The sequence below is a fragment of the Carassius gibelio genome, chromosome A19 (assembly GCF_023724105.1).
Source record: "Carassius gibelio isolate Cgi1373 ecotype wild population from Czech Republic chromosome A19, carGib1.2-hapl.c, whole genome shotgun sequence".
Taxonomy (NCBI): Eukaryota; Metazoa; Chordata; class Actinopteri; order Cypriniformes; family Cyprinidae; genus Carassius; species Carassius gibelio.
Genome location: NC_068389.1, coordinates 25,795,164 through 25,810,070, shown reverse-complemented (window position 1 = coordinate 25,810,070; position 14,907 = coordinate 25,795,164). Strand labels below are relative to the sequence as shown.

The following is a 14,907-nucleotide window of genomic DNA, read 5'->3' as shown; positions in this document are numbered from 1 at the left end:
ATTTACATACAGGTTTAGTTTTTATTAATATTTCAATTAGCTTTTTTTTGTTGTTTGTTTGTTTGTTTGTTTGTTAGACCTTTCTTTTTTTTACATGCTTGTCATTTTTATTTGTTTTTGTAAATATTACTATTTACTTTTACTTTAAGTAGTTTAAGTTTTTCATCAAATATTTATAGTTGTATATTTATACCCTGCATTTTTTCTAGAAGGATCACATGTGTGAAGTTCACTGATTGTCAGGTTAAGTCCCGCAGTTGCTGTATCTAATCAATAAGTTTCTTACAACACAAAAAGCAAAAGAATAGAAGAAAGTTTTATTTACTGACTTAAAAAAATATATATTTTTTTACTTTTCAGTTAAAAGTCCTTAAAATATAAAAATAACCACTTTAAACCACATTTTAATAAGAACAGTTTTCCACTATATAGAACCTTTTGCAGACTGGAAAAGCTCTATGAATGTTAAAGGTTTTTCAGGAAGCCATAGAAGCCAGTAAAGATGTTTTAAGAGACCAGAAATCTCCAGAAACCAGCGTTTTGTCATTTCATTTACCTGCACTGAGGCTTTTGGAAAGATCCAACAGGAATGTAAGAGCTTACAGTAAAATGGCCTACAAGTCAGTCCCGTCTTCATATAACAGTAATTTAAATGAAACTAAACACTCTTTTTATATGAGACATAACAAACAAAAAAACAAAGCCCACCAGGACAAATCCGAGTGTCCTCATCTCTGTGTTGTTTTCTGCTGGAGCTGTTTGAGGAGAAAGAGTGTTTGAATAATGAAAGCATTAATTTCCACACTACTACCATTTACAAAAAAATGAGCGAGCATTCATTGTGAATTAACTAAATTGCACAACAATTATCAGCTCAATTTGAAATCTAGTGAACTACCGTCTAACCTGAATAATAAAAACCCATCTATATGTTCATTTTACCCAAATATAACTGTTACTAAACTTACCTCAGAACAACACAGCTCCACTAAGAGCAGCTGCCGTTAAGATGAATGGGAACTGGGAATGTAATGCTAACAGGAGTAATTAAACTACTAAGGATATTCAGTATACTGCCACCTTCTGATGTAGCTCAAGATAATACTGTGTATTAAATAAATTCAGTGCACACAGATTGATGTAGTCTAAGTCTTTGGTTCTTTTAATTGTGATGATTTTGGTTCACATTTAACAAAAACCCACCAATTCACTCACTCAATATCAACAAATTGGAATATGGTGACATGTCAATCAGCTAATCAACTCAAAACATCTGCAAAGGTTTCCTGAACCTTCAAAATGGTCTCAGTTTGGTTCACTAGGCTACACAATCATGGGGAAGACTGCTGAGCTGACAGTTGTCCAGAAGACAATCTTTGACACCCTTCACAAGGAGGGTAAGCCACAAACATTCATTGCCTAAGAAGCTGTCTGTTCACAGAGTGCTGTATCCAAGCATGTTAACAGAAAGTTGAGTGGAAGGAAAAAGTGTGGAAGAAAAAGATGCACAACCAACCCAGAGAACCCCAGCCTTATGAGGATTGTCAAGCAAAATCCATTCAAGAATTTGAGTGAACTTCACGAGGAATGGACTGAGGCTGGGGTCAGGCATCAAGAGCCATCACACAACTGGCTACAGTTGTCATATTCCTCTTGTTAAGCAACTTCTGAACCACAGACAACATCAGAGACATCTTACCTGGGCTAAGGAGAAGAAGAACTGGACTGTTGCCCAGTGGTCCAAAGTCCTCTTTTCAGATGAGAGCAAGTTTTGTATTTCATTTGGAAACCAAGGTCCTAGAGTCTGGAGGAAGGGTGAAGTCCATTGCTTGGTTTTTGTTAAATGTGAGCCAAACTCATTACAATTAAAAGAAACAAAGACTTCTGCTTCACTCTGTGTGCATTGAATTTAATACACGAGTTTCACAATTTGAGTTGAATTACTGAAATAAATGAACTTTTCCAAGACATTCTAATTTATTGAGATGCATCTGTATTTTCATCCATGCAATGCATTTTTACTTTGTAAAAATGTATAAATTAATAAACTATAATTTATATTTTAATATAAGCCTACGTTAGATTCTGTATAGTATCAAAAATAAAATAAAAATATTAAATGTAATTCCTATTTGATTATAATTTTATATATTAGCTCAAGGTCAGTTTTTATTTTTATATTTTCCTGTTTTTAATTCTGCTTACATTTTAGTAATTTTGTCATTTGTATTATTTTATTTAAATGTCTATTGTATTATTGATGTCAAGAATGCAGTACAAGTGAAACTAAATGAATATGTTACATTTTGTAATGGTTTCAACAAACTATAGTATCCCTAGATGCAATATATATTCCCTGAAAATCATATAATGAAATAACATGAACCTGAAGAAATACAGAGCCACAAGTTTCTGTTTTAAAGATATCTCACCCTCTTTATTAACATGACATTTTTCAGATGAGAATAATGGTTGCATGAAGCATCTGTTGAGATGATGCTTATAGCTTGAGGTTTCATTTTGTTATTGTTTTTTTTTCTGTTGTCTTCTTAAAAAACATAAAGAGCTGTGGAAAAAACCAGCCACAAGACTAAAGAAAAGAGCTGAAGTAAAAAAGAAAAAATAATGCAGGAAGCAGAAACCAGGTCATATTGACAGATGCAAGCTGCGAGGTCATGAAACTGTTACATATGTACAAGATTTTGGAAGAGAAAAATACAAACGTCAAATTATGTTGTTGCTATTGTCTCATGTGCTACGAAACTGAAACTATATTTCCAAGCATTTCATTTCTGAATACAAGGTTCATTTTGTTAAAACTACCAATTGTGCATTAATTCTCTGGGTGAATAATAAACACACCAAAACAAAAAGAAAACTAGACTACAACTCAAAAAACAAGATTTACAAACAGTATTCATATCAACAGCTATCAAGTAGCTGTGTACCTCTCATAGTGCATCTAAGACTCTGTTCCGCTCTAGAAATCATGACCGAAACCACATCAACATAAAAATATTTTATGCATCCATATCTATTACACATCATGTAGCCCAGCTGAATTTAAAGAGCAAAATTCTGCATGTTTGTATATAAAACAACTGAGATTTGCACCCATTCATATGACCACGTGAAGTAAAGCAGGCTGGATGGAGAGGTGATCAGATTCAAGTTTTAAGACGCCAACAAGTCACCCATCAGACAGACATGAGTGACGTATTTCCCTGTTCTCCTATTTTTTTAGGTGTACAGATGCCATTTAAATAGATGGAGCTTTGTTTTTTGTTTTTATTCAAATGCAGAACCAAGCGGCAACACATCCACGTATGTGCAAAGTGTGTAAATGGGAAAACCACGGGATTCAATCACACACTCACTCATGCAAACAAAGTGACAGCAGTTTCTACTCCAAGCCTTGTTTTTTTTTTTCTTTAAGACAAATTACTAAAAAAGGTCAAACGAAGAAGAAAAATTTAAAAAAGGTATTCACAAAAGAAAGAGAAAAAAAAGTAATATTTCTGTATTCTTCCCTACCAGGGAATTGCTTAAAATTCTTCTTTATAAAAGAAAAATAGATATTTATATATCTTTGTACATGTATATACACAAAGTAAAGAAGGATAGACTAACAGAAATGAGTCCCAAACTAGACAAAGATGACCTGGTCTGCTTTTCCATTAGTTCCTTCTACGTCCAACATTTCCCAGAATTCTCTCCGACCTGCTTCTATACATCTAAAGAGAAACACTGCTCTTCCTTAAACATCTTTCTGCTAACAGTTACTGTTATTAAGACAGAAACTCTATTCTATTCTGGGATGGAGTGCATGTTTTATTTGATGTCCGTTGTTTCAGTCTGAGTCTGAGTCACTGGTGTCAGAGGAGGAGGAGGAGGATGAAGAGGAAGAGGAGTCTGAGCTGGAGCTGCTGGCACTGAGACGAGACGCTGCGGCATGAGCCTCCACCCCAGCGGGCTTCTCCACTGAGAGACAGAGAGGGGTGTGTTAAATCATTTCATCTCCATTACCCTGATTATGAATGAGCACTGATCATCTTCATGCACCTCGGTCCCTACCTTTGGCTTTCTGTGGTTTCTTGACGGAGTTGAGCTGGCCGCTGACGTCCTGCAGTCGTCTCTCCAGCTCTCTCTTCTTCTCCAGAGCCAGTTCCTCACGGGATTTCCCTGCAGTGCCTTTGACTGACACTGGAAAACACAAGCAGCACACGGAGTCAAATTTCCCATTCAACTACTCGATTCTCTACAGCATGCCATGTCATGAGTTTCTACCTGCACCAGTGGCTTTAATGTTAAAGCCTGTTTGTCTACCTGTAAAGTGTGCTGAATAAAACCAGGAAAGGTGGGGCTGCACAATGCATGATGGGTTAACGTCTAGTATCAGATTCCCATCAGCTGCCCATGAAAAAAACCTTCCTTTCTCCAGGGAAGGTCATATCGGTTTATCAAATCAATGGCATAAATATAAAAACGTTTTTAATTAGTATTACTTGTTACTATAATCAAAGTATTACTTTTTTTATTTTCTATTAATAACGTGTCAAATAATAAATTAATCAATCTACAGTGTTTCCCATACATTGACTTATTTGTGGCAACCCGCCACACATTGCTGTTTTATATATAGCATACATTTCCCCCGAGGGAAGTGCCGCCACACACAGAGTTCGAGTCCGTGGGAAACACAACCACAAACACATTTTGGCTGAAAAATAAATAAATGTAACTGCCTCCTAAAAAAACATTAAACATAAAAACGTCTTTATTGTCTTTAGATAACAAAAGCATTCAACTGATGTAAGTAAATTAAGAAAAACTTAATTTATTCAGAATTGCATAATGTTAATAAATAGATATTCATGTTTAAAAAAAAATAAAAAAAATAAAGAAGAATAATACTGAAATATGAAATTGTATATATTTTTTTAAATGTAAAATTTTTTTAATACTCTCAAAATTAAACCAAACCCACTAGCAGGTCACAGCAAGTCAGTCATTCATTCAACCAAACTGATTTTAACATTAATACATTATTTCTTCCATAATTAAGTCACACAATATAATAATAAATATAAATTGTGATAAGTAAATAATTTTATGAACACAAAAATTTATATGTTAATTAAAGGCATAAATAATTTATTAATTTTAATGGAAAGCCCTAGTTTGAGCTCATTTGAATGTAAATGCTCTCACCGCTAGGTTTCCGTGGTTTCTTGCGTAAACACATCATGACGTAGTTCTCCAGCTCACGCAGTGTGGACGGTTTGAGCGTCTCGAAGTCGATCTCGATCTCCTCGGGGTTGGTGTCACGCAGCGAGGGCTCTCGTGATTGGATGATGTGGACGACGCGGCCCAGTTTCTCGCCCGGCAGCCTGTTGATGTCCAGACTGAGCTGCCGCTTCTCGTCGTAGCTCATCGGGCTGGTCTCCTCCTCTTCCTCAGAGTCATAGTGTGGCGTAAGACCCCCCTGGCTCATGTGTGGAGCGTTAAAGGAGGGGGCTTGAGATTTCTTTGAGGATCTAGGGAAAGAAATAAGATACGTTTATGTTTGGTGATTTTCAGGGACAAATTAATTGGGCATGCAGTAAATGAGTATTTGAGACATACTTGCTCTTGCTGCTCTTCTTGTTGGAGGTCTTCTTGCCTTGAGTGGATGTCGCCGCTTTGCTGTTGCTCCTGCTCTTTGGTGTCTTGGAGAGTTTTGGTGTTTTGGGCGTCCGGATGAGTACATCGTCCTCCATCATACTCCTGGCCCGCTTGTGTTTTTCCGGCTTCTTCTTTTTCTTCTTGTCTTTCTTTTCTTTCTTCTTCTTGGGCTTGATGATGGGTGTAGAGGACAGCGCGGCCAGCTGCTCGTGCACCGCCCTCAACTGCAGACAAGCGAGTGAGTGAGTGAGTGTTTTCTAAACCCACAGCCACTGCAGCTCTCAGTAAATGTACAACTACGCCAAATCTGTCAGTGGCGCTTTAGCGGACTTTGTTGGTAAAGTTCAGTCACTACCTGTGTACACACCTGTTCCTGAAGCTGGGCCAGGCGATTCGCTCTCTCCTCCTCACTGTCGGAGCTCGGGCTGCTCTCGCTCTCACTCTCGCTGCTCACATCACTCTCTGATGACGAGGAGGAAGAGGAGGAGGAAGAGGAGGAGTGACCGCCCAGGCCGCCGCTTAGGGACGCAGGTGGGAGGGACTCCAGAGGCTCGTCTGGCATCTTGGCGAAGCGGAACTCAAAGACATCCTGAAATAGAATACGATTTTTTTAACATCCAATTTTGGACAAGCTTTTAATGTGCAAGTAGGTCTGCATGATTTCCATCATCATCATCATAATTTCTGGTTCTCTCGATTAACTACGCATAATCATATGGATATTTATCCAGATTTTTTTTTTTTTTCACATTTCTGTTATCTTACATTGATAACATTTCAATGTTTTTACTTAAAAGCTTGGGGTTGTTATATCTCAAGAGTTTAAATTACCTTGAAGGGCAGTTTTACTTAATCTTTCAAAATCTATCAACCATGCACATGCTATCTCTGCCATATAAAAAAACAACCATGCTGATGCTCTGAAAACACTGACCAACACATAAGTTGGAGTTCAGCAAACACCAATGCAATATTCTGCTCAAATGATATTATAATAAAGCCGGTCTGTGCTCTTTCACAAGGGCATGTGTGCCATTTGCCACAACTATATCGGTGCATTTGATTTGTCAATCTCTTTATTTTTGCTTATGTGAAATTGCAAAAATTTATGAATAGTAAAAAGAACTTAAGTGCAAGTGTCCATACCTGTAATTTTCGGGCCATGCCCACCACATCGTGATCTGGGGGATTGTACTTGTAACAGTTCGAGAACATTAGCCTGATGTCAGCAGCAAACTGCAATGCATCCCTGTACTCTCGATGATCCATTTTCCTCTGCAATATCATTAGAAAATCATGTAGCTCTGATCGTGCACATGGTGGCGTTTTATATCGTGATACATCTCTTTACACGTACCTTTATTGTGCTTAGATCCATGGGATACTTGATAATGTCATGATAGTCGTGCAGTCCCAGTGAGGAAGCGTCCACTGGTTTGTAGAAGGGCCAGGCGTAGGCCGCATGCTTCTTCGACAGCAGCTCCTTGAGAATCGTGCTGCAGTACCGTAGCTGCTGGCTTAGCTTCCCGCGCCGCACCGGCTGATGTTGGTTCTGGGAATCGGGCAAGTCTTTTCGGGGTGGTTTGATGGGCCTGCCACTGCCACCTCGTCTTGCCGGTACTTTGTCTCCAACCAGGCCTCCGCCAAGGCTCATGCCCAGGCCAAGGGACAGGCTCTGATTGGGGTCAACACCCAAAGTGGAGAGAGTGAGCGGGGAGTCACCACCACCCATGCCGAGACCCATGCCACCTACACCCATAGTGAGCTGCATGCCTGTGGTGGTGGGGGTGGTCGTGTCTGCCTTGCGCTTCACACCCTTTTTCTATTGAAAGAATGGTGAAAAATAAGCTAAACTGCACACTTAAGCAAACCTGTTGGTATTCCAACTAGGTTGTGTTGCATATCAAAACTGATTTGCATAAATAGATGCGATAAGGAAAGAGGTGGTCTTACCTTTGCAGTCGGTTGAGTAGGGGGCAGGCCCATCAGCGCAGGGGTGCTGTGTGAAGTGGGAGGAGGCAAAGTCTTGGTTATAAGCGTCTGCAGTGGGGTGGAGAGGATCGAGTCTGGGGTGTCTGGAGTTGGAGGGGAGTAGGCCAACTGTGACACGGAAGATATAGCAGGGACCTGATGAGCTGTCGTGAATCCGCCGGAGACTAAAGGGGGTTGGGGAGGATAATGCAGAAGCATGAAGGCAGGAAAAACAGCCACATGTATTTCACAAATATATATTCATTAATTTTTTTTTCATTAATTTTTTTTTTTTTGTTAAATCGTTCTATAGTTATATTTAGATTTATAAAAACCATAACCACGATCACGAAAATCCAACTGCTCTCTTTATCAGTTTATTAAGGTTCATCTGTTTTTCAACCCATTCTTACTTGATTTGTGGCCTTTTTTAGGTTTGCCCTGTTTGCCCCTCGGGACAGGTGCAGGAATCTCTTCTTCCTCTTGGGGCATCTGTGCAACCTTCTGCAGGAAAGCCTTCTCCAGAGACTGAGCCATCAGGACGATGTCATCTGTTGGCTGATATAAACAGAGGATTTTAGATCACATGGAAGATGATACTACTGATGCGAGTAATTGCTCCATAATAGCCTGGGTAGAAGACCTGAGCAACTTGATGGAACAACAAAATTAATCCAAACTCCGAAAAAACAAAGCTACGCGCTTCTAGAACTTTTCACCTGAACATAAATGAACCGACTGACCTTGTTGTAGATATAGCAGTTGGTAAACATGGTGTTAAAATCCTGCAAGCACTCGCTGGCACTGCGGTAATAATTGTTTTCCAGTCTTTTCTTGATAGTCCCCATATCCATGGGCTGTTTAATGATTTTGTAATAATCCTGCATGAGATAACAAATAGAAGTCATTAAGTCAGAAAAACACACGCTTGAGTTTAAACCCATTATTTGTGCTATAACATGCAATTTTGTTACATATTTAAACAGAGCCTTATAACAGCTCCCTCAAAAAGTCAGTTCTGGAACAAGATTCGGCTTACAGGCAGGTTGAGCTTGGCAGCGTCCACCGGCTCATGGAAAGGCCAGGCGAAGTGATGCCTCCACAATGTCTTCTGTAAAGCCTTCTGTAGGAACTGCAGTTGGTTGGTCATACGGCCCTGTCGAATGGGGTCCCGCACAGGGGGTTGAGGGGGTCCAGATTGAGGCACCTGGGGCAGAGCAGGTCCTTCGAACCCTTCGTACAGCAGCGACGGCTTGCGGATGCGCTTGCCGGGTGCTGAGATGGACTGCTCCATCATGATGACCCCCTGCATGCCGTCACCCCCGCCCAAAGAGCTGTGGAGAACAGGAAGGTGAGAGCGTGTCATGTAAAGTAAATACAGATCATAAACCAATCAGAACTCATAAAAGAAACAGAACAATGAATTACTATGTGACTATATGAGATGAAACGAGAAAAGTCAACATTTGACTCATGACTCCGACTCAATGACTAATCGTCTGTTTCGCTTATGTGAACAGAGCATGAAGACACAACTGCCCCTTCAGCAGTTTATCTGTCCAGACATGGGTGAGTTACACTAGGACACAGTCCAAACTGATACGTACTGGATACTGGGGGCGGGGCCTGAAACAGACCTAATAACCCAGATCAGGTCAGGTTTGTTTATCAAAGGGATTAGCCAATGAGAATACAGGCCTCAAAATAATTATTTTAAACCACTAATGAATTACTCCTGCCCAGTGGACTAATTTAACTTAAGATTAATCTTAATGCATTATTGAATGGTAAATATAACAAATGTTATTTTTCAGTTTTTAACAGAAAAAGGAGCATTACCCCCAGTTTAATTTCCCTGTTGTATTGTTTATGTTTATATTATGTACCTAAAACACTTCACAGTTGCAAAAATGGATCATAACTTTACACAAGCATTATCTGAAAAAAAACAAAAATGAATTAACTAGCGTATTTAAAAAAAATGCAGGGAATTTATATGAGTTTTATGCTTTTATAAATTGCTCATGTAAAATTGACTATCCAAAGTAATTTTAAGTTACAAACAGAAGACTTCATATTTTATAAGCTGATTATTATATGAAGAATCTAATTTCCTCCCCAAGACTTACCTTCTGAAGGCTAACTGCAAGAGAATAAGCTGGAAGCATCTTATTTATTACAAGTGCATCCTCTTGGGTTTTATTCTCAGTGTATATTAGGATTCCTGGATAGCACAATGATGCAACATTTGTATAGTCATTTTAATATGGTTTTAATCAGAATGACCTTTATTAACAAGTGTGTTTACACACAAGAAATTCATCTTGGTGTCAGGAGCTTCCAGTACAGAACTAGAGACTACAAAACACTTGAGGCGGGTGTTCGGTCATTCTGCAGAAGCTTGATCTCATGCCTTCCGGCCAGTTTCTGTAAGTGAAGGTTTGCATACCTGCCCCAGTAAGGACTGAGTGTCAATTAACAAACTGAAAAACAACGCAGACAAGCTGCTTCCAGAGAAATAAACTGTGACCCTTGTCAATGCATCACATATTCTTTCAAGATACATTTTTTAACTTAAAATCTTAAGCATATTAAACATGTTTTCTAAACAACTTAAGAATTAAATATGCAAATCTAAACAGTGCTAAATGATGCAAAAATCACAAGTAGTTCACGTTTAAAGCTTTTATTTTCAGTTAAGCAAAATTTTAGTATACAAACAATGTCTGGAAAGGGAAAAAACAAAAGAAATAAAAGGTCTAATTATTCTGCACACTGGTAGGGAGGGGGGCAGATGAAGGGATTCATGCTCATTTAAATACTTGCGTTACTAAGCAACCAAAAGCGAAACAAATTATTCCGTGTTGTGCCGTTAGATTTCACAAATCAGTGGCTCTCGCCATCAAAAGAAACCGTTTATTGATCAAAGAACTGCGGCCTTCCACGCGTGTAAAATGTTGACAAAAAAAAAGGGTCCACGTGGTAAGAGACGGAAGCGCAACACAAGACGCGTTTCAATATGACTAAAGCCCTTCAAAATAAGGGCCACAAAGCAAGCCACATTAATATAACAAAAGCATATTTAATGCTAAACAAACCACTTATAAAACACCCAACGCTAACACATTATTTGTTAGTTCCCGTAAACCAAGTCGCCGCCTTATGACCTAAATCTATACGTTACTTATAATTATATTACAGATATGCTCGTTTTCACACTCGTGGAAGACCTGATCAATGCATAACAGTGAGTTTAAAATTCACAACACACTTTCCAGTCTAAATAAATCACCCAAAACAAATCTAACGTACCATACATTTTCTAATAAAGCGTAACGTTAGGCAACCGCTATGACGAATCAATAGATTCCAGATTAGCCAACGGTTAAAACAGCCACAATTCAAACAAGTCTTAGATGTGAAAAACAGATCTGTATTGCTCAAATGTGACGGCTTGAAAACCGAGAGAATAACAGTAAATAAATAGCTCCAGGAGCGACAGTGCGCATGCGCACTGATCGCGGGCAGTTGCTCGTTAAAAACCAGACTTTGGAAACTTGAATACTAGTCGCGTACTGACGATGTAAAAACTAACGTCTCCAGCATCACTGCCATCCAAGAGCGAAAGTCAATGCGGTCTTAATACTCCAGCGTTTCGCTTGATGTTATCGTAGGACGCAAGTGATTAAAATAAAATAATTCCGAAAGATGCCGATTTACGACAATATTCCAACAACATTTTCGTTCACAGAACAAATGCAGTGTCATTTTCTCCAATCGGTACCTGTCAAAGGGCGGGCTAAAGGCCGTCTCCATCGGGATGGATCCGGGTTCGGTTTATAAACCGGTTTCGTTCGAATATCCGAGTTTCGCGGCCTTGTTTTTCGGACTTCCTTTATCCTCCAGCTCGGAGATACAATGAAATGGCGAAGTTGAGGCTCCGCCCGAGTTTTTATAAACCCATCGACGACGCCATTGGCTGATGTAACGCTATACGTACACGCCTACGCGAATTCTACTGGCCATGATATCTGTCAATCAAACAGACCACGCCCACACATCACGATTTGTATTTCTAAACCAGATTATTTCGCATAAAAAACACTCATCTAAGCAACGCCGCCGCTTTTGTTATAACAACCACATTCAGTAAAACATTTTCACGAATAATTAAAAAACACTTAAAGATGTGCTAACATTTCCAGAAACACCGCGTTTCTCAAGAGTCTTGAGTTATGTCAACAGACTTCGCTGATTGGCTGCCCAAAACTAAGGCGCGATCATCCGGGTCATGTTGGAAATACGCCATTGGCTCGCCCCATGAGTCACGTGTAACAGACAAATGCGGCACATACACGTTCTTTACAGCCAGTTCCTCATCGACTGCCTGAAAGTAACAAAAATATTACATAAAAGATCCCAAGGCACAACCATGATGTTACTACACCACTCAAATAAAACAGAAAAAACAAACCCGAGGCCTAAAGGAGCATGTAATATCTTGTTAAAATTCGCCTTTTACCCAATGTAGATAACACGAAGCAAAGTCAGACCAATGTAAAAAAACAAGCAAACAAAAAAGGCAAAGCCCTTTTTCTCTGTCGATCCAACATGGCCTACAAGGAGTGTCCTCCATTAAATGACGCAGCAACTTCAAACGACGACACACTGGCTAAAACACGATTACAAGGACAAAACATCTACAAAACAAACTAAAGTTGATCAGAAATGTCTTAAATATTCGAATTACATTAAGAATTTATAAATAAAATGACTTATGTGTTCAGGCAAACATCGAGCTCAAACTAATAAGTCAAAATCATCTACAACGACTAAAATGCGTTTGATTTAACGAAATTTTTCTGCTTGTTATAATAAAAACCATACGAACAAATCTTGTAGAGGTTTTCACATCAGTCGTATTTCCTTTTTTTAAAGGACACCTGAAACACACGGATTAAAATATTATCTGTATAGAAACCATGTTAAACGCGTTAAAGTATTTTAACATGGTATAAAAAAAAAGTATTTTTAAACTATTTTAAAATTAAAAAGAGTAGAGCAAATCGTTTTTTTTTTTTTTGTTAAATATACTTCCGCCCATCCCCCATTACCAAGGTTACAGCTTTTCAACAATGTCATAGATTGTGAAAAAACAAAATAAAACACTGAACTGGTCAAATTGTTCGTGGTTGTCTATATATTATTTAAATAAAACGTTTAAATTTAATTATTAACTATGTTTTAAAAATAATTATACTAATAAATCTAAATCTCTTAACATATACCTCTATCCAGATTAAGTGAATTGAAAATAAGAATGAAAAACAAAATGTGTCGAATTCCTCATTGTCGGAAAAATCCCGCGTTTCTTCTCGTCTTCAGCCACGTTTCTTTATTCAACACATTTCCCTCAAACATGTCCGACTTCTTCTTCTTCCCCTTCAATGGCTCGCGGTGGGGGCAGGGAGTCACGTGAGATCCCACACAACTAACGTTAGCCGCGGGGCTCATCCCGTTTTTTAAAAGGAGGAATTCTTTCAAACCCGTCTTCTTTTTACGATACATTGAACAGGAGAGCATCCCTTACCGATTAAAAATCTAATCTTCTAAAAAAACATAAACTTAAACTTGTAATTAATCGGTAGCGTTGATAGATCCAGAACAAAGAAGACATGGCTGTCGTTGCCGCACTGTGATTGGATGAAGCCGATCACGTGTCTCGCAAACCATCGCAAAAATTAAACCTGATTGTTTTTTGCACTGATATCTTCTTCTTGGGTCATATAATCCGATTCCGTTCGATTCCTTTCCAAATGATTTGAATTCTTTCACTCACTTTAGTAAAACGCGTAGCAAAAAAAAAAAAAAAAAAGTTTATTAGGAGCAGGAGAAACCCTTGTAATCAATAGCGTTCATCTCCGTTTGAATGTAATCCTCTCTACGCATGCGCAGTTTCATTCGACTCCTTCCCCCGAAACCCGTGAGCTGAGAGGGGAAACTTGTTATGTGACTATTTATTTTTTTACTGGTTACAAAATACAGCTACATTGAAATTGGAAATAAGTTTGATTACACAGATGCATAATTGATAGATTAGTCATGGTTAACAGCAAATATTAATAATCATAATACCCAAAGGAATAATATAAGAGATATGCTTGGTAATGATACATTACGTGTACTTTTTTTATCACCAATAATTTATTTATTTATTTTGGAAGAATCAGATTATCATAATTATAACTGATTTTCTAAATCTACATACCATTTTGAAACTAATTTAAAAATAAATAAATAAATATTTGACTTTTATATATACATATATATATATATATATATATATATATATATATATATATATATATTTGAAAATATATTTGTGAATACTTCTGTGCTTCTTAAATATGATAGTTAGCAACATATAACAACATCTTTGAGAACAGCATTACAATGAGAAACATAAGCCTGGCCTGTCACTCATGTCCCACTGATCACAGACACTAACCCAGTCTGACTCAGCATCACAAGGCGACTCGGCCAGCGGGGAAACAGTTGTTATGGAGGCTCTCACACACTCACACACTTATAGCTGGACTTTCTTGGCACTGCACTGCAAGGAATGCATACACATTTACAGTGCAATGGTTGGTTTTAGGAGGGGATGTTGTATTGGACTGCATCTTTTGCAGTTTTGAAGAAGAGAAGAGAAAAAAGGCCATAGTAAACTTCCGTACTTCATATCCACCCCGTTGCAATGTTTTAACATGCTTCTGCATTTTGTGTGTGAGTGTGTATTTGTTTTAATGGGAAAAAAAAAATTATATAAGATTTGATACATCAGGCTTTTATGGCTCATAAAGTATGATATAGTGACAATATGGAGCTCATACTTGAACAAGAACAAAACCCACCTAAATTCAGACGCCCAAACTGTGCAAAAATTTGCAATATAGTGCAGATGTTATTAATTCGGCCAAAAGTAAGATGAAATTCTGATAGCTTGTAATGTAAGTCAATGAAATTCTTAAAGCGATATTACAGACTGCTTACATAAGATGCAGATAAATGTCAGTATGTGTTAGTAAGGTGATATTTAAATGCTTAGTTTTATGACAAAAGCTCTGTAGATTTTATCATGGCAAGCAAAACATAATGCAATGTTGGCAGAGAGGTGAAAAGATAAATGATGTGTCATATTTTATACTCACATTTAACATGATTTTTCCAAGAAATAATGCATTGATAATTTAAGGTGCTTCGGTCCAGTAC

General features: G+C 38.1%; 1 protein-coding gene across 4 annotated transcripts; it reads right to left on the bottom strand.

Annotated features, from left to right (window-relative positions):
- Positions 1–2,409: 2,409 nt before the first annotated feature.
- Positions 2,410–13,540, bottom strand: brd2a (bromodomain containing 2a). Of its 4 annotated transcripts, XM_052533863.1 has the most exons (13): positions 12,924–13,540; positions 11,420–12,022; positions 8,675–8,969; positions 8,379–8,516; positions 8,049–8,193; positions 7,618–7,820; positions 7,022–7,486; positions 6,811–6,939; positions 6,020–6,253; positions 5,626–5,888; positions 5,212–5,537; positions 4,075–4,203; positions 2,410–3,981 (listed from the first exon to the last, which is right to left on the bottom strand). In XM_052533863.1, exons 2-13 carry the CDS (start codon positions 11,449–11,451, stop codon positions 3,851–3,853), a joined length of 2,490 nt encoding a protein of 829 aa, XP_052389823.1. In that variant the 5' UTR covers positions 11,452–12,022; positions 12,924–13,540; the 3' UTR covers positions 2,410–3,850. The 4 variants fall into 4 exon arrangements, with proteins under 4 accessions (XP_052389823.1, XP_052389822.1, XP_052389825.1 ...); XM_052533862.1 differs by having other exon boundaries at positions 11,420–13,540; XM_052533865.1 differs by lacking the exon at positions 11,420–12,022.
- Between the last annotated feature and the right edge of the window lie 1,367 nt (positions 13,541–14,907).

Coding starts and splice junctions, on each gene's coding strand:
- brd2a (XM_052533862.1), bottom strand. CDS start 11,451: ATGGAGACGGCCTTTAGCCCGCCCTTTGACAG. Junction 7,821..8,048: donor TAAAAAAGGCCACAAATCAA/GTAAGAATGGGT, acceptor AACCCCCTTTAG/TCTCCGGCGGATTCACGACA. Junction 6,254..6,810: donor GCATGGCCCGAAAATTACAG/GTATGGACACTT, acceptor ATTCTATTTCAG/GATGTCTTTGAGTTCCGCTT.